Source organism: Anser cygnoides, chromosome 30 (assembly GCF_040182565.1).
Source record: "Anser cygnoides isolate HZ-2024a breed goose chromosome 30, Taihu_goose_T2T_genome, whole genome shotgun sequence".
Taxonomy (NCBI): Eukaryota; Metazoa; Chordata; class Aves; order Anseriformes; family Anatidae; genus Anser; species Anser cygnoides.
Genome location: NC_089902.1, coordinates 509,839 through 529,626, shown reverse-complemented (window position 1 = coordinate 529,626; position 19,788 = coordinate 509,839). Strand labels below are relative to the sequence as shown.

Genomic DNA, 19,788 nt, shown 5'->3' with positions numbered 1-19,788 from the left:
CAGCACCAGAGGGGGGCAGTGGCAAGAGAGCAGCTCGGCATGCCCCAAGCGCTGGTGCTCCCTGGCCGTGCTGCTGGGATGGGACTCTTTTCCTCTGCAGCCCTGCACGTGGCACTGCCCCTGCAGAGCCAGAGCAGCTCTCAGAGGAAGGATGTCAGACATGGAAGGCAGTGCAGGCTCCTTTCTTTTATTTAAATTCACAGAGGGCCTGGCTCCTCATATACAGAATCTCTGAGCTATACTCGACATGTACATACTGTAAAAGAAATGAGATGAATCATATCATTTTAATGGGCAACTTTAGCCGTATTAAACCAAAGAAAGTCCTGTAATAAAATTCTCATAACTACACAAACACAGACAAAAATAATTATATATATATAATATTATTTGTTCTTGTAGTCATTGACATTATTAGTCATCTGCAGATGTAGAACGGAAATTTATTGCTTCTGAAACACATCTAGTCATCAATTTCCAGAGCGCATGCTTGAGCTCCTTGCTCTTCATGCTGTAGATGAGGGGGTTCACTGCTGGAGGCACCACTGAATACAGAACTGCCACCAGCAGGTCCAGGGATAGGGAAGAGATGGAGGGGGGCTTCAGGTAGGCAAATGTGGCAGTGCTGATAAACAGGGAGACCACGGCCAGGTGAGGGAGGCACGTGGAAAAGGCTTTGTGCCGGCCCTGCTCAGAGGGCATCCTCAGCACTGCCCTGAAGATCTGAATATAGGAAAAAACAATGAAAACAAAACAGCCAAAAGCTAAAGAAACACTACACACAAGTGCCCCAACTTCCCTGAGGTAGGCATCTGAGCAGGAGAGCTTGAGGATCTGGGGGATTTCACAGAAGAACTGGTCCACAGCATTGCCTTGGCAGAGGGGCAGGGAAAATGTAGTGGCCGTGTGCAGGACAGCATTGAGAAAGCCACTGCCCCAGGCAGCTGCTGCCATCTGGGCACAAGCTCTGCTGCCCATGAGGCTCCCGTAGTGCAGGGGCTTGCAGACGGCAACATAGCGGTCATAGGACATGACACTAAGAGTATAATATTCTGCTGATATGAAGAAGAGAAAGAAAAAGACCTGTGCGCCACATACTTGATAGGAGGTGGCCCTGGTGTCCCAGAGGGCATTGGCCATGGCTTTGGGCAGAGTGGTGGAGATGCAGCCCAGGTCGAGGAGGGCGAGGTTGAGGAGGAAGAAGTACATGGGGGTGTGGAGGCGGTGGTCGCAGGCTACGGCGGTGAGGATGAGGCCGTTGCCCAGGAGGGCAGCCAGGTAGATGCCCAGGAAGAGCCCGAAGTGCAGGAGCTGCAGCTCCCGCGTGTCTGCGAATGCCACCAGAGGAACTCACTGATGGAGCTGCTGTTGGACATCTCCTAATTCTGGTCATGAGGTCCTGTGCAAGGAGGAGAAAGGCAGTGAGAATGTACCACAGGCATATCAGAGGAAAACTCTTTCCATTTTGTCACTTAAAATGACCAAAAATTGCCCATTTCCAGGGAGATATTTTGAAGGTCTCTTTCATTGATTCTGCCTGAGAGTGTCTCTGGGAACAGGGGACTCATCTGTGGGCAATGCAAGAATCAGTCCTGCACTACAGCCAGAGGTAGTAGCATAGTAGTAACATGGTAGTAACATGGTAGGAACATGGGGTAGTCTCAGATTCACTTTACTACTGATATCAAAGAGATTTCCCCAGTTTTGCTCCTAGTTCACCCAACTGCAGAGCAGAGGTGTGGAGATTTAGTTATTTAATTATTTGTTTTGTATTTTTGGTTCTAGCTGCCCCACCACACCTGAGGAGTGATTCTAAGGCATAAGTCCTGGGCGTTCTGTTGCACTCCAAGTAAAACCTTGTGGATCCTCAGAGGCAAAGAGACTGTCCCTTTAGTGCAGAGTGTCCCACACAGACAACACCCAGTCTGTACATCAGGGCTGGTCTCAGCTGTGCTGGCATCTCTTTGAGCTGCAGGACAATATTCTTCAGAGGTTGTCCTGACAAGAACCTGGAAACTGTTGAATTCAGAAGAAGCCAGGCTCAAAGCGCCCATCTCCAGACCCCTCACCCTGACCCCGTACTCCCCTTCCCCCAAGCACCCCGAGGGCTCACTCCATGGGCATGTGAAACCCCCATCCCCAGGCAGCCTGGGAACAAGAGCAGCAGCAGCACGGCCAGGTGGAGAAGCCAGGAGGAATGGCAGCGTCCACTTCATATTGGAGAAAAAGAGAAATCTATCCTTTCAGATGCTATCCACCATGGGATGTGTTGGCTTCAGAAAAACTCTTTGGAAATCCCATTTACATGTTCCTGCTGCCAGCGACTCACGGTGCCAACAGCCTGCAGATCTGTCCTGCCACACGCTGCCCTCTGTTGCTGCGCTCCTCACTGCCTCCAAGCCCTCTCTCCTTCTCTCCTCTCCCCGTGCTACCTGCGGTCAGAGCCCCCAGCCCTGCTGCGCTGTGCACAGGAGCTGCTCCTGGGCAGAGCTGTCTCTCTGCAGCGCTGCCCGCTTGCAGGATCTCCCCTTGGGCCCAGGAGCCCGGCCCAGCTCAGCAGCACAGCACCCGACCATGGCATCGCTTGCTCTGTGCCATTGGGCTCCCTCAATGTGTAACCAAGGCCTCAGGGCTGACAGCTCCAAAAGGCAGCAGGGTCTCTCCTGTGGTGTGGTGTTTGGAGCAGACTGAAGTCATCGCCAACTGCTCCTTTCTGAACAGGGGAGAGGCTGGTTTTAGAAGTGTGATTTGTACTATTAAAGCTATTTTCTTCCCTTTCTCAAATACTTCCTGAGCTGGGTTGCCCCATGTGATGACGACATCAATGTACTGGAGGTGTTCAGGAGCTTCCCCCTCTTCCAGGGCAGTCTGGATCAGCCCATTGCAAACGGTAGGGCTGTGTTTCTACCCCTGGCGCAGTCGATTCCAGGTGGACAGGACGCCCCTCCAACTGAAAGAAAAGTGTGGCCTTCACACTGCTGTCAAAGGGATGGAGAAAAATGCATTAGCAGTATTAATTGTGGCAGAGCGCTTGGCTGCCTTTGACTGCAGTTCGTACTGAATGAAGTTCTAGCATGCCCAGCACAGCAGCACTCAGCGGTGGTGTGACTTCATTCAGGCACAGAAATCCACTGTTCTCTTCCACTCACCATTAGAATTTTGCACTGTCCATATGGGACTACTAAAGGGTGAGCAAGTGTTGCTGATCACTCCTTGGCTCTGCAGTCACTGAACCAGCTCATGCATGGGAATCAGGGAGTCTCTGTGAGTGCAGTACTGCCTCAGGTGCGCTGTTGTGGTAGCGATTGGCACCTGCTGCCCATTGGCCATCAGCACCTGCACAGCAGAAGGGTCCTGTGAGAGAGTGGGCAAGGTAGACAACTGTTTGATGTCCTCCGTCTCCAAGGGAGTCATGCCCAAAGTCCATCCAGTAAATGTTTGGATCTTTGAAGTAACCTCTCATGAAGTAGTCTATGTTAAGGTTGCACAGAGCCTCCAGGCCAGTCCCAATGGGTTGCTTTTACCACTCCTTCCCAGCTAGGCTCACTTCAGCCTCCAGTACAGTTAACTCTTGGGTTTGATGTGCCAGGCCAATACTCCTCAGAGTCCAATACACCCGATTGTCCCCTTCCTCCCCCTGGATGGAGGCTGGGCCCCTCTAGTCCTGCTCATAGTATTCATTACTCTGGAGGACTGCCTGCTAGAAACTGGAGCAGCAATTTTCTCAGAAGAACCACTTTTTGTGAATGTTTTTCCTTGTGCTTCATGGATCCGTGCCTCTAGGGTGGAGGTAGGGTAGATTTTTGCATCCTGTTTTCTCATGGCCTTTCTGTGGTCACACAGTTAAAACCACAGGGTGGCACGTAGTATGCACGCACTACATCAACTTTCTTGAGCAGAGGGATGTTTACACCTGATAGCTGAGCTATTGGTTCGTGCAGGTGGGGAGGAAGATGTATCCTCTTGTAGTTCTAGCATCTCGTGAGAAAGTTTCTCTCAACACGAGATGCAGGCCCATAGGAAAGAAGAGAGACTTTTCTTGTAATGCTGTAGTTGGCTACATCCAACTACATCCGATTCATCCATATGGGTTCCTCTTGGTCTTTCCAGGTCATAACTGCCAATGAGCTGGCATACGGTGATGGTGCGCTCTGTACAAACTTCTGCCACATGGGTCATGGGCACTCGACTTCATCTGGAACTTTGGCCAGCTGTTTGTTGTCTAGGTCACTATCAATCACCTTCAGCATGGCTAATTCCCTCAGGTACCGGATACCCCTCTCCATGTTGGTCCACTTTCCTGGTTGACATACAAGATCTTTCTTGAAGGGAGAACTTTCCTTGACGCCTGACAGGATTAAATTCCTTGTGCCCTTTTCCAATGGCTTTGTCAATCACTCCTTCTCTAGAGGGGGATCCCAGCTGCTTGGCTTCCCTGCCCTTTAATTCCAGGCTATTGGCCCTGTTCTCCCAGCACTGGGGCAGCCAGGTGACAATGTGCTCACCAAGATGATGGCTGAAATCTTTTCCCTTATCTCATAGCTTACCCTGGGAAAGGGATCACGTGGTTTCTGATGTTTAGGTGATTTCTTCTTCTTTGTCCTCCTGCTTCCATGGTGGCCTTTCTTTGGTGAAACCTGCCTTATCTTCTTCTTCCTCCTTTCTTGTCTGGGTAGGAGTTAATTCACTTTCTAAGAAAAACTGACTTCCACACCCATTGTTTTCTCTTGCATAAAGAGGCAACCGATAGTGGCACAGGCTGGTTCTCTGGCCCAGCAATGGGGCCCATTTCAGGGGCTGGAGTGGCTGCAGGGCCCATCACAGGAGTTGTCCTGGCTGCAGGGCCTTTCAGAGGAGTTGGAGTGGCTGCAGGGCCTATCGCAGTTTTTGGAGTGGCTCTAGGGCCTGTCACAGGGGTTGGTTTAAATTTAGGCCCATCTCAGGGGGTGTGGTGCTTGAAGCAGACTGAAGTCATCACCGACTGCCCTTCTCTGAACACAGGAGAGATGAATTTTACAAGTGCGATTTGTGCTATTAGAGTGTGGTTGTCAAACATGTTGTCCTTTAACCTGGCAAGTAGCTCAGCACCACACAGCAGTTAGCTCACACCAACCCCCCAAATGCTTATGTGTTGAGATAAGGGCAGTTTAACGGACCGAAAGGGAAGAGAAATAATAATAATAGTAGCTTTTATGATGATGATGATGATGACGATGATGATGATGATAATGATGATTATGATGATATTTATTATTTTTATTATTGTTATGTACAAAGCAAGCTGTGCACAGTGCAATTGCTCATTACTTACTTATGTCCAGCCTGTCCCCAACTGGTAGAACATTGTGGTAACCACGTGCACCTGCTCTTCTTTGACCTTCAACAACTCCACAAACGGAAGGCTCCTCCCAGAGACTGGGCAAGGTAGACAACTCTTTAATATCCTCCGTCTCCAAGGCAGCTATCCCAAAACCCCACCTGTACCCTTTTGGATCTTTGAAGTACCCCCTCGTGGGGAAGTCTGTGTCAAGGTTTCATAGATCAACATTCTTCTTCCTCCTTTCTTTTCTGGGTAGTAGTTCTTTTCCATTCTAAGGAGCCTGATTTTCACACCCATTGTTTTCTCCTGCATATAGAGGCAACGGATACTGGCACAGGTTGGTGCTGTGGCCTAGCAAGACCAGACCTGGGGGGTCTGGTCTAGTCCCCAGACTAGACCTGGGGCCTGTCCCAGGGGCTGGAGCGGCTGCAGGACATGTCAGAGGTGTTGGAGTAGCTGCAGGGCCTGTCACAGGGGTTGCAGTGGCACTGACTGAGGCTCAGTAAGTACAGACCAGATCCCAGCACATTCCAGTGATTTGTGTCCCTTTGGAATTGCCAAGGTGATAACACCTCCTTTTCAAGCACTTCTACAGTTTTTAAGGATTCTGCACATGCTCGGGGGGAAGTTCCAAAGCCCTGGAGGTGCCCACTGCTCTAGGTGCCTGCCCTTATCCTCCCACTCTCCCTGCCTCTCCTAACTCTCCTGCCCTGGGTCAGGTCTCTGGAGGTCATTCTTAAATAGTTGTTTATCCTTAAACAAATTTGAAACACATTCCAGAGACATCACAATAGGAGCATCCCAAGGATATTCAAAGATTTGTAGAGCTAGTGTAATTAGCCTGGAGGAGAAGGGGGAGGTGAAGGAGGAAGGGGGACTGAATAAGTGTCCCTCCCTTTTCTCCCCCTAGATGGGCTCCCTAAATCAAAAAGGTCAAGAGTGTAATTCTTAAGTTTCTGAGCGATGGTTCCTGAGGTACGGAGGTGATGGCAATGCTCAGTACAAATAGCACATTTGTCACATGACCAGACATTTTATAGGATCATAAGCCAGTGTTACACGACATACCAAAATAACTTTAAACCATCCCCAGAAATGATAAACAGCACAACGGGAACACATGCAGTAAGTAATGTGCTATACAACACATTTCTGAAAGCAAGCACAACAGACCTGAGCTCCAAAACGTCGACATTGTGATCAGCAACTATTAAACTGGTCTAGTGCTTATAACAATTTAATTTTAGCACTCTCTGGTAAGATCTGTCATTATCTCAACCCTTCGTGCCCCACTCTGCGTGCCAAAAAGACTGCTGTGGTTTAACGCGGCAGTTCGAGTACATGGAATTATTTGAACAGGTCCAGAGGAGGGCCACAGAGATGGTCAAGGGGCTGGAGCACGTCTGCTATGAAGGCATGCTGAGCGAGCTGGTACTGCTCAGCCTGGAGAAGACGAAGCACTGGAGAAACCTTAGAACAACCTTGCAGTACTTAAAGAAGACCTGCAGGAAAGCTGGGGAGACAGTCTTTGTCAGGGAGTGTAGTGATAGGACAAGGAGTAATGACCTTAAACTAGAAGAGGGTAGGTTTAAATTAGATATACGGAAGGAATTCTTTAGAATTCTTCAGAGGGATCTGGATAGGCTGGATTGCTGGGCTGAGGTGAATGGGATGAAGTTCAACAAGGCCAAGTGCAGGGTCCTGCAATTTGGCCACAATAACTCCATGCAACGCTATAGGCTTGGGGCAGAGTGACTAGAAGACTGTGAAAAGGAAAGGGACCTGGGAATGTTGATTGATGCTCGGCTGAACATGAGCCAGCCGTGTGCCCAGGTGGCCAAGAAGGCCAACGGCAACCTGGCTTGTATTAGAAACAGCGTGGCCAGCAGGAGCAGGGAGGTGATCGTCCCCCTGTACTCTGCGCTGGTGAGGCCGCACCTCGAGTACCGTGTTCGGTTTTGGGCCCCTCACTACAAGAAGGACATCGAGGCCCTGGAGTGTGTCCAGAGAAGGGCAACCAAACTGGTGAGGACTCTGGAGCACAAGTCTTATGAAGAGTGGCTGGGATTGTTTAGTGTGGAGAAGAAGAGGCTCAGGGGAGACTTTATTGCACTCTACAACTTCCTGAAGAGATGTTGTGGTGAGGCGGGGGTCAGCCTCGTCTCTCAGATAACTAACGATAGGACTCATGGAAATGGCCACAGGTTGCGCATGGGGAGATTTAGATTAGATGTCACGAAAGACTTTTTCTTTCAAAGAGTAGTCAGGCACTGGAATGGTCTGCCCAGGGAGGTGGTGGAGTCACCGCCCCTCGCAGTGTTCAAGAAGCACCAGGACAAGGTGCTACGGTATCTGATTTAGTAGCTTAGTGGGTAGTAGTAGTGATAGGATGGTTGGACTAAATGATTCTTTCCAACTTTGTGTTTCTATGATTTCTATGATTTTATGATAGGACAAGGGGAATGGTTTTAAACTTGAAGAGGGTAGATTTAGAGTAGATAGTCAGATGAAATTCTTGACATGGAGGTGAGGCACTGGCACTGGTGCTGTGGGTCCAGAGGTCACCCAGAGGGACTTTGGATCAGCCCATGCCCTTGTGTTTGAAGGAACAGCTGGCGAGAGTGGAGAGGCATCAGTGAAATCCTGGCAATACCAGAGTGAGAGCCAGGTGGGGAAGAGAAGTGGCTGTCTGCAGCCTTCAGAGAGGTGCGGGACAGCACAGGAAAGCCTGCAGAGGAGAAGGCAGAGTGCTCTGACAAGAATGGAAGGCCGCAGCAGCACTGACATCTTTGTCTCCGCAGCCATGGCTTATGAGGAGACATGTTATACTCATGGCACTGGGACCATGTATTTTCCTTTCAACCATGTGCAAACACTGGGAGGTGTCATACCATTGTCCTTCACATGATATTATGGGGGCATCGTCCCCTACCCCACAGACCCGAGGAAGAGCCCTGAGTGAGACATGGGGGTGCAGGATCTGTCCTCCAGTGGCTAGGGTCAGGTCTTGGCCCTTCTGCTTCACCAAAACAAAACGAGCTTACCTAACCACAGACCTGATACCCACAGAAGAACACCAAAGCTCCCCAGTAAAGTTTTGTTCACTCTCTAAACCAGAAACGAGAAACCTACTTGCTTGGGAACCCTGCCACTCTAACTTTGTTTAAACTCTAACACAGAAATTGAAAACCAAGTCCCTAGGGGACTAGAGAGAGGTCAGCTCTGCCTCAGGATCTCCTGCCCCAGCAGGAGGAATGGGACTGGGGCAGTGACTGGGAGGTCACTTCTGTCTCTGCAGTTGATAGGGCAGCAGCAGGGACATGTCACGCAAAGGGACTGTGAGGTCCCTTGTCTCTGGAGGTGGCAGGTCAGCCTTGGCTTCTCCCTGGGATGTGCACTTTGGGGCTGACATCTGCCAGTGGTCCTGCTAGGCTATGATCACAGCCAGGCTTTGTGTTTCAAGGAACAGCTGATGAGGGTTGACGAGACATTGGTGAGATGATGGAAAGTCCTGGATGAGAGCAAGGTGGTGAACAGAGATGGGTGTCTGCAGACTTCAAGGAAATAGGGCAAAGTGTGGGACAGCATAGGAAAGGCTGCAGAGCAGAAGGCAGAAGGTGCTGGCAAGAAGGGAAGGCCCCAACAGCCCTGACCTTTTTGTCCCCTTGGCTAGAGCTTCTGAGGAGACGAGATACAGTCATTGCAATGGGGCCTCACTGCTTCCTTGATACCCTGTGCAGGGGTAAGGAGGTATCATAATGAAGTTCTTCTCGTGGCATCACACTGGCCACCACATCATACAGACCCCAAGAAGAGCCCTGAGCCAGACGCGGGGGTGCAGGATCTCCCCTCCCAGTGGCTGGGGTCAGGCCTTGGCCCTTCTGCTTCACCAAAACCAACCAAGACTTTTCTCAGCACAGCGCTTTGCCTGTCTGTAATCACGGCCTCCAGTTAGCTGCCGTAACAAGTCCCTGGGGAGGCTTTGTTAGTAACAGACTAGAATAGCCAACAGAGTGTATAGTGTACTCTAATACTACAGGATAGAGTAACCAACAGAGGTGAGACAGGTACTCTGAGATCATGAAAGGCATCAGAAAGCTGATCCCAGTTAGATGACTGATATGGGGAGGTCAGGAGTAGCCTGGCAAGGAGATATGTGAGATTTGGGGGTGGGAAGAGGAAGGGAAGAGGAGCTTGGAAGCTTCCTTTCTAGAGGTTAGAGGGTTCATGTAATGTTGATGCTGTAACACTGACTTCAAACAGTCTTCTCTGTCCCTTACACTATTTTCAACAGTAACAAAAATCCCTCAACATAAACATTAGTCCACCACCCTGACAGGAATCCACTACTGTAATGCAGAAGTCAAAGTATCACTTTTAGGAAAATTCTGCCCATAGCCCCTTTCCCTTACCTTTAATTTCTTGCTCACCCTAATCACTGCCCTTAACACTAACATTGAAATGCTCTATTTAAACCCAGACTTTTTGAGAAACCTAAGCAAAACCCTTAACCATAGTGCATGCCCATACCCTAACCAGAGACCTGACTCCACAAGCAGAAATCCAAAAACACCCACTAAAACTTTGCTTAATCTCTAACCGAGAAAGTGAAAAACAGGTACCGAAGGGGGCTCTCTACGTCAGCTGCGTCTCCCCTAGGTCAGCTCTGCCTCAGGATCTCCTGCCCCAGCAGGAGGAAGGGGACTGGGGCAGTGACTGGGAGGTCACTTCTGTCTCTGCAGCTGATAGGGCAGCAGCAGGAACGTGTCACGCAAAGGGACTGTGAGGTCCCTTGTGTCTGGAGGTGGCAGGTCAGCCTTGGCTTCTCCCTGGGATGTGCACTTTGGGGCTGACATCTGCCAGTGGCCCTGCTAGGCCAGCAGAAGGCCCCTGCTTGGCATGCTGCCTGTGGGATCCCCTCTGCCTCCATCCCCAGGAGGACCCAGACAGAAAGAAGGCCCGCACAGGGGTTGTCCTGTCCCTTCTGCTTGAGGCCAGGACTGGACAGCAGGAGGCACAAGGCTTGGCTGTGTCTAGCCAAGAAGCTGCAAGGCCAGCAGCAGGCCCAGGGCTTGGGAGATGCTGGGGAGGTGACTTCTGTCTGCTTGGCTGACAGGCCGCAAGGAGCCTGATGGGTTGGGATGCCTACTTCAGGAGTGGTTTCCACCCTGATGGAGCTTTCTTTGGTAGTAGGAAAGAGCAGGAGAGAAAAAAGTGCCACAGAATTCACTTTGGAATGTTGGCACTCACCATGAGGAGGAGGAAAAGTCCAGGGGAACAACTGGTCTTGCTGCTAGAGCCTGAGGCAAAGAAGACATTAAGTGCCTCAGCCTTTACCTCTTCTCTTGTCACCAGGTTTACCCCCACATCCATTAAAGGATGATGAGTCTTCTTAATCCTCCTTTATTAAAGTGTTTAAAGATTGTGCTCCAGTATGGCTTTGGCCCTTCTAATTTTGACCTGCACAACCCCATACCATTAAGGACACAGCTCCAGACAAACTGACAGCATGCATGAGAAGGAAGCACAGAAGACGTGGAACCTGGCAGCCTTCCATCCCCTGCCCTTCTGTGACTGTGTGCTGCAGTTCCATTCAGCTGGTTACTCCTGTGTTATCCAAACCTTCCTGCAGCTCCTCATGCCGCTGTCTTGTCAGAGAAAGCACAGTCACACGAAGGTTGAGCTGTCTGCCTGCAGATGTTAACAGCTGACAGAATGCAGCATCCATGTGGGAGAACCTTGAGAAACTGCAGGATGTTGCCTACGGAAACATCGTGGCATTTACAAGGAGAAGAGCCCAGTCCTGCACCAGAAGAACAATAACCCCACACATCAGGGCAGTCTGGGACCCTGCTGAGTGAGCACTGCCCAGGAGGAGGAGGGCCTGGGCACCACGAGGGATGCCATACGAGCAGTGGTGCTGCTCCCCAGGAACCAGGCCAGCTTCCTACAGAGCTGCCTTACGAGGACCATGGCCACCAAGAAGATCTGAGTTATCAGACTCAGCTCAGATCCTGTGAGATACCACACGGACAAGGGTCTACAGCCAGCAAGAAAACAGGTACAGGTCTGGAAGTCCCTAGGACAGCCTGTTGTGGAGAGCAGCAAGGGCTGTGACAAGGCTGAGAGTCCCAACAGGACCCAGGGCTTTGTGTCCATGCCTCTGGCTGTTGTCTCTGCCACTGAGGCCTACAAGGAGACAGCTTATCGGTAAAGCACCAGGGCCTCATTGCCTCCTCGCCCCCACCCACGAACCAGGCAGGGCTCGTACCATTCTCCTGCACTTGCCCATGCACATCCCCATCTCCTCCTGCCCCAGAAAGAGCCCTGAGCAAGGTGTGACAGGAACTGTCTCTCTTCCAGGGTTCCAGGGGTCAAGGCCTGACCCTTGTGCTTGATGAAATTCATCCAGTTTGCAAAAGGGACATCAGGGTCACCTTCACATTGCCTTTGTCTCCTTGTCCTCACTGCCTCCAATGCTCTGCTCTAACGAGCTCCAAGGGAGGTTGTGTCAGTGCTGGCCCTCAGGGGGACACTGCAGGAAACTTGCCTCTGACTTGGACTTGTTGAGAGATGTCTTCAATTGTCTCTCAGTGCCTGAGGTTCGTGAGCTCCTCAGCAGAGCCCCCCGAGGGGGTTTCCAATGTCTTGGGCTGGGCGTCTGGTGCTGAGCTGGGCCGGGCTCGTGGGACAGAGAGAGCTCGTGGCAAGAGGGCCCTGGTGCAGAGAGACAGCTCTGCCCAGGAGCAGCTCCTGTGCACAGCGCAGCAGGGCTGGGGGCTCTGACCGCAGCTGGCACGGGGAGAGGAGAGAAGGAGAGAGGGCTTGGAGGCAGTTGGCAGTAGGAGGATGCTGAGAGCTGCCTGCAGGAGAAATCTGCACAGCCCTTGACAAGGTACGTCTCTGGCTGCAGGGCCATGCAGCTGCACATCCTGGAAGGGTCTCCTGCTGGGTCTTGTTTCTGGGAGGGCAGTGGGCAATGCAGTAGGCTTTGGGAGTCCTGCTGGATGGCACTGCGAGGTGAGGAAGTCTGGCAGAAGCCCCTTGGAGTGTCATAACCCAGCTGCCCATGGTCAGCCAAGATTGGAGTGGCCAATCCTCCTCCAGACACTGCAGGGGATGCAGATGGGATAGTGGAACAGGCCGGCCTGCAGATATTCATGTCTGTCTGTGGGGTGTTCTTCTGGGCTGGAGGCTGCTCTCCAGCAGGATGCAGCTCTCTCATGGCATCCTTGTGTTATCCAGGTGCCCCGAGGAGAAGACACCTCTGTGCTAAGGCCATGTCCGTGCTGCTGGATGGCTGTCTGTGGGCAGCTGGAGTGAGGCCTCTGCAGCCCTGGTGAAGAGGGAAAAGCTGAGATCCTGCTCATGCAAGACATGGTGAGGATCCTGTCCAGCTGCACTTGGTCCGGGGCTTCTCTGCTCTCAGCTGTTGGTAGTTTCTTCTCAGGGGAAAACTGAATAGATGGTTCTTCCTAAACATTACAGGCGTAGCTACCAGAAAATGAAGCAAATATATGTCCCTTGTTCTACACAATCGTTGGATACTTTCCTTGAAGCAACACTGCAAATCTTCTGGTCGGACCACTGGACTGAACTTGAGTTTCCCCCATGTTCCTGCCTCCCTCCTGCTGCACAGCAGGAAGGACTCCTCTGGAGCCCACAGCAACCCCTGCTCCCAGTGCCACTCTCAGCCAGCACCAGCCGCAGCTCAAGCAGGAGAGCTGCAGAAAGGTTCTCCTGCATAGAGAGAGGCTTGGGCTGGGGGTGCTCTGAGGCTTGCGGTACGTTTTCCTCAGAGAAGTCTGTTTTAACTTTTTTCTGCCTTATCCTCTTCAACAGACAGCTGTGTCCAAAGTCAGGAAATGCCCAACATCAGCTGTGTGAGCGAGTTCCTCCTGCTGGCATTCGCAGACACGCGGGAGCTGCAGCTCCTGCACTTTGGGCTCTTCGTGGGCATCTACCTGGCTGCCCTCCTGGGCAACGGCCTCATCCCCACCGCCGTCGCCTGCGACCACCGCCTCCACACCCCCATGTACTTCTTCCTCCTCAACCTCGCCCTCCTCGACCTGGGCTGCATCTCCACCACTCTGCCCAAAGCCATGGCCAATGCCCTCTGGGACACCAGGGCCATCTCCTATCAAGGATGTGCTGCCCAGGTCTTCTTTTTTGTTTTCTTGATTGGAGCAGAGTATTCCCTTCTCACCATCATGGCCTACGACCGCTACGTTGCCATCTGCAAGCCCCTGCACTACGGGAGCCTCGTGGGCAGCAGAGCTTGTGCCCAGATGGCAGCAGCTGCCTGGGGCAGTGGCTTTCTCAATGCTGTCCTGCACACGGCCACTACATTTTCCCTGCCCCTCTGCCAAGGCAATGCTGTGGACCAGTTCTTCTGTGAAATCCCCCAGATCCTCAAGCTCTCCTGCTCAGGTTCAGACTACCTAAAGGAAGTTAGACTTCTGGTGGTTAGTGCATGTTTAGCATTTGGCTGTTTTGTTTTCATTGTTTTTTCCTATGTGCAGATCCTCAGAGCCGTGCTGAGGATGCCCTCTGAGCAGGGCCGGCACAAAGACTTTTCCACGTGCCTCCCTCACCTGGCTGTGGTCTCCCTCTTTCTCAGCACTGCCATGTTTGCCTACCTGAAGCCCCCCTCCATCTCCTCCCCATCCTTGGACCTGGTGGTGGCAGTTTTATATGTAGTAGTACCTCCAGCAGTGAACCCCCTCATCTACAGCATGAGGAACCAGGAGCTGAAAGCCACAGTGAAGAAACTGATTCTAGTTGTATTATTTATTTTGACATGGTTTCCCATAGGATCCTACTGGACAAAATGTCCACCATACAGCTAAATAAAAACATCATACGATGGGTGAGCAATTGGCTAACGGGCAGGGCCCAAAGGGTTATGGTAAATGGGGCTGCGTCAGGCTGGCGGGCGGTCACCAGTGGGGTCCCTCAAGGCTCCATTTTAGGGCCGGTACTTTTCAATATTTTTATAAAAGATCTGGATGTAGGAATAGAAGGTATTTTGAGCAAATTTGCTGATGACACCAAACTTGGAGGAGTTGTGGACTCGAATGAGGGTGGAAAGGCCTTGCAGAGGGATCTGGATAGGTTGGAGAGCTGGGCGATCACCAACCGCATGCAGTTCAATAAGAGCAAGTGCCGGGTCCTGCACCTGGGACGGGGAAACCCTGGCTGCACATACAGACTGGGCGATGAGACGCTGGAGAGCAGCCTAGAAGAGAGGGATCTGGGGGTCGTGGTAGACAGCAAGTTGAATATGAGCCAGCAGTGTGCCCTGGCGGCCAGGAGGGCCAACCGTGTCCTGGGGTGCATCAAGCACGGCATCGCTAGTAGGTCAAGGGAGGTGATTGTCCCGCTCTACTCTGCGCTGGTGCGGCCTCACCTCGAGTACTGTGTGCAGTTCTGGGCACCACAGTACAAAAAGGACATGAAACTGTTGGAGAGTGTACAGAGGAGGGCTATGAAGATGGTGAAAGGCCTGGAGGGGAAGACGTACGAGGAACGGCTGAGGTCACTGGGCCTGTTCAGCCTGGAGAAGAGGAGGCTGAGGGGAGACCTCATCACAGTCTACAACTTCCTCGTAAGGGGGTGTCGAGAGGCAGGAGACCTTTTCTCCATTAACACCAGTGACAGGACCCGCGGGAACGGGGTTAAGCTGAGGCAGGGGAAATTTAGGCTCGACATCAGGAGGGGGTTCTTCACAGAGAGGGTGGTTGCACACTGGAACAGGCTCCCCAGGGAAGTGGTCACTGCACCGAGCCTGTCTGAATTTAAGAAGAGATTGGACTGTGCACTTAGTCACATGGTCTGAACTTTTGGGTAGACCTGTGCGGTATCAAGAGTTGGACTTGATGATCCTTAAGGGTCCCTTCCAACTCAGGATATTCTATGATTCTATGATTCTATTTACTTACTAAGGAACTGTCTATCTCTCCTTTCTAGTTTAACTCAAGTTAATCTCAGGCAAGTTGTGACCCTTAGGTGTAGCATTTGTCCTGGTTTCAGTTAGGACAGTTAATTTTCCTCCTAGTAGCTGGTAGGGTGCTATATTTTGGATTAGGATGAGAACAGCACTGATTACATGCTGATGTTTTAATTGTTGCAGAGCAGTGTTTACACCAAGCCAAGGACTTTTCGGCTTCTCGCTCTGTCCTGCCAGCGAGCAGGCTGGGGGTGCAGCAGGAGCTGGGAGGGGACAGACCCGGGACAGCTGACCCCAACTGGCCAAAGGGGTATTCCATACCATCTGGCGTCATGCTGAACAATATATAGGGGTGGCTGGCCGGGGTGGGGGGCCGGCTGCTCGGGGATAGGCTGGGCATCGGTCAGCGGGTGGTGAGCAATTGCATTGTGCATCACTTGTTTGTACACATTATTATTATTACTATTATTATTATAATTAATATGCATAGTCGGCACAAAGCCTTTTCCACGTGCCTCCCTCACCTGGCCGTGGTCTCCCTCTTTGTCAGCACTGCCATGTTTGCCTACCTAAACCCCCCCTCCATCTCTTCCCCAACCCCGGACTTGGTGGTGGCAGTTCTGTACTCGGTGGTGCCTCCAGCACTGAACCCCCTCATCTACAGCATGAGGAACCAGGACCTCAAGGAGGCCATGAAGAAACTCTTTGGATACATGCTTTTTTTGAACCATTAATTTTCACTTGAGTTCCAGGTTTATTTCAGAAATAGGAAAATATTTTTTATTATTTGTCTTTATGAATATTTTCTCCAAGTTGTGGCTTTCATTTAAATAAAGTGATTCTTAACATTCTGCCTGTTATTTTTTCTAACTTACTTTGACCCAATAGTCTCATGTAAAACTGGGCTTCACATGTAGATAAATACAGTAAAGAAGCCAGGAGAAATTCATTGTTATCAGCTGCCGTCTCTTCCCATCTCCTGTGCAGCTGGGGGAGCAGCCCCATCACGCCCGAGGGGCTCAGGGCCCAGAGCCCAGCTGCCACAGGGAGGAGCAGCCCCGCTGGCCCTCGCGGCTGCCCCTCACTGCCCGCTGGGCTCTGCCTCTCTGCTGCCTTCGGGTCGGGGCTGCTGCTTCCCTGGAGCCATGGCCATGGCCAGCAGCAGGACGTGGCCTTTCCACTGCTGCTCTCTTTTTGGTTCCTCACTGTTTTCTTGTGCTCTTGTATCTGTGTTAGTCTTGAGGTCTCATGTACCTTGGTGACAGTACTGTTCTCTCTGCAGTGACATCCCTGTGGCTGCAGGCAGCAGCAGGCACTGTGCAGCCCTGGGTCACATCTGGCCTCCCTGCTAGCACCACAGTAACACGAGAGGCTGCTCAGGGCAAACCCAGAAGCCTGGGCACCTCTTCCAAATGTGCTATCAGGAATAGAGCCAAGGGGTTGCTCCCTGCTCTTCTGTTTTCTGGGCTTCTTCATGGAGCAAAGGACACAGGCTGAAAGTCCCAGGGTGGTCTGTGAAGGAACAAAGTGATGGACCAAGAGCTCAATTTGTGGTGGCACTTCCCCAAGCAGACAACAACTGGTCTTGGACTTATCAGCACGGGACTGTGCCTCCCGCAGTGGGTCTGATGGCCGATGCCAGCCTGGAGAGGAATCTGGAGCTGCCAGGAGATGTCAGGGGATCTCCAGGGACAAGGAGCTCAGTGGGTAGTGAATAGAAAACTTCATAAAATGAGTGACCATCCAAAGAAAAGTCTGGTAAAGGAAAAGTCAAATCTGAGGGGACCATGTGCTAAGGGGGATGCACAAACCTCCTCCAGTGAGATGCCACTACTGCAGGGGAAGAGGGGAAGGTTGGAGAGCCACGTGGGACCTGCGGGCAAGAGCAGTGTGTGCAAAGCATTTGGGGATATTTGCAGGGGCAGCGTGAGCCTGGGAGACAGCAGTGAATGGAGCCCGCAGAGCGTGAGCCTGTCCCATGTGGACTGACCAGAGCTCAAGTGCTCAGTCTGCTGTGAGCAGGCAGAGGAGAGCTCCGCAGCCCCAGGGCACGCAGCAGCCCCAGCAAAGGAGTCTAGTGAGCGATTCCTTGCAGCCCTGGGGCAACGGCAGTGACCCCATGAGCTGGGTCTGCCTCCCAGCCTGCCCAGCACGGCCCTGCAGAGTGCCCCCGTGCCCCGGGCACCACAGCTCCCTCACTCTGCAGAGCAGCACCGCCAGCTGGGGCTCGGGCTGGAGCTGGGGCTGGGAGGGCGCTTCCCCTGAGTGTCTTCTAGGCCAGCTTCAGGCACATGGATGGCTTCTGGATGTGAGCGTGTTCTTTGCTGTGTGCAAGAAGCTGAGAGACCGCCAACAGGCACGGGACTGGAACATTGCCTGCAAGGTCCCTCCTGCCCTAGCACCTCCCAGGACCGGCACGGAACTGGCTCCCATGCATCAGAGAGGCTGGGAGCCCAGCAGCAGTGCCATGGGCTTGAAGGGTCACAACCAGATCACTTCTACCTGGGCAGATTCTGGGCCAAAAAGGGGGTGTTTTGTAGGTGTGGTATTATGAGGTAAGTGTTGCCTCAGAAATTCCTAATCTTTTCCTAAGTCAATGTCTCTAAACTGGGTTGTGAGTTGAGCTCTTTCTGAAGCAGCTGACAGGTCCCCCCTTGGCTCCTGGCTGGGATCAGTGCCTTTAGGCTCACATCTGCCAGGGTCCATGATAGGCCAGCAGATGCATCTGCTTTGCACACAGTTTGAGATCCTCTGTTCCTAAGTACCTGGTAGGCCCCATAGAGGAAGAGGTCTTGAATAGGTGTTGACATGTTAGAGGTATTCACTTTTGCCTGAACTCATCCTTCAGGGCTGCTTTTGTGGAGGTGCAGAGCTGCTGGGCACATTGTGCAGGGTGCTCCTACAGCCATTGTGTCCTTCTCCATGCTGGCTTGGGAGCTGCTTCTTTCCCAGGAGCAGAGTAGCCAACAGAGGTGAGACAGATACTCTGAGTTCATGAAAGCCATCAGAAAGCTGCCCCTAAGAAGATGACTGATATGGGGAAGTCAGGACAAGGCTGACCAGGAGAGATGTAAGATCTGGGGCAGGGAAGAGGAACTTGGGCAGCAGAAGCTAATGATTGTGGAGAGGTAAGAATGCTCAGGTAATGTTGATCCCACCATAAAGCTGACTTAAAGCAGTCATGTGAGGCCCTTACCTTATTTTAACCTGTAACATTAATACCTAAATCTAAATGCCACTCCACACCCTGACAGGAATCCACTGCTCTAAGTTTTGACCACAATATCCCTTGAGCCAAAATTAGTCCATAACACCTTTCCCTTATCTTTACTCTCCTGCGCACCCTGATCCATGCCATTAACAAAAGTATTAAAATGCTCTAATAAACTCTAGTATTCTTGCAGACCTAAACAAAACGCTAAACAAATGAGCTTGCACATACCCTAACCACAGATCTGACACTCCAAGCACAACACCAAACCCTCCCACTAATCATTTGCTTAAGCTCTCACCCAGAAAGGTTCGCAGTAGTCCCTAATGCCATACATGAACAACTAACATCCAAACCCTGTCCTCCTGTGCATTAACCTCCCCACCTTCAACCCCTCTCCTAACATTTAACTTTAGGTTCTTTTTCCCTTGGGGCAAGGCAGGAACCGTGAGGATGTCGTGCAGTCACATCGCATTCAGAGATGAGTGTGAGGGGCCATGGATCTGATCAGCTCGTGGGCCACAAGGAGGAGATGGGTGGGAATGCTCTGCTGAGCTCAGCTCTGCCTCAGGATCTCCTGCCCCAGCAGGAGGAATGTGACTGGGGCAGTGACTGGGAGGTCACTTCTGTCTCTGCAGCTGATAGGGCAGCAGCAGGAACGTGTCACGCAAAGGGACTGTGAGGTCCCTTGTGTCTGGAGGTGGCAGGTCAGCCTTGGCTTCTCCCTGGGATGGGCACTTTGGGGCTGACATCTGCCAGTGGCCCTGCTAGGCCAGCAGAAGGCCCCTGCTTGGCATGCTGCCTGTGGGATCCCCTCTGCCTCCATCCCCAGGACGACCCAGACAGAAAGAAGGCCCGCAGAGGGCTTGTCCTGTCCCTTCTGCTTGAGTCCAGCACTGGACAGCAGGAGGCCCAAGGCTTGGCTGTGTCTAGCCAAGAAGCTGCAAGGCCAGCAGCAGGCCCAGGCCTTGGCAGATGCTGCTGAGGTGACTTCTGTGTGCTTGGCTGACAGGCCGCAAGGAGCCTGATGGGTTGGGATGCCTACTTCAGGAGTGGTTTCCACCCTGATGGAGCTTTCCTTGGTAGGAGAAAAGAGCAGGAGACAAAAACTGCCACAAAGTGCACCTTGGAATGTTGGCATGGGACATGAGGAGGAAGAAATGTCCCTCAAAGGGCAGTGCTGTAGTGACAGAGGTCACCCAAAGAGTGCCTTTGATCACACCATGACTTTAAGTTTTAAGGAATAGCTGATTAAGTTTGACGAGACATGGGTGAGATGATGGAAATGCCGGGATGAGAGCAAGGTGG

General features: G+C 51.9%; 1 protein-coding gene across 1 annotated transcript; it reads right to left on the bottom strand.

The window, feature by feature from the left end:
- Nucleotides 1–414: 414 nt before the first annotated feature.
- Nucleotides 415–1,032, bottom strand: LOC136787572 (olfactory receptor 14C36-like). Its single transcript, XM_066984884.1, has one exon. The coding sequence runs from the start codon at nt 1,030–1,032 to the stop codon at nt 415–417; it is 618 nt and encodes a 205-aa protein (XP_066840985.1).
- Nucleotides 1,033–19,788: the final 18,756 nt, after the last annotated feature.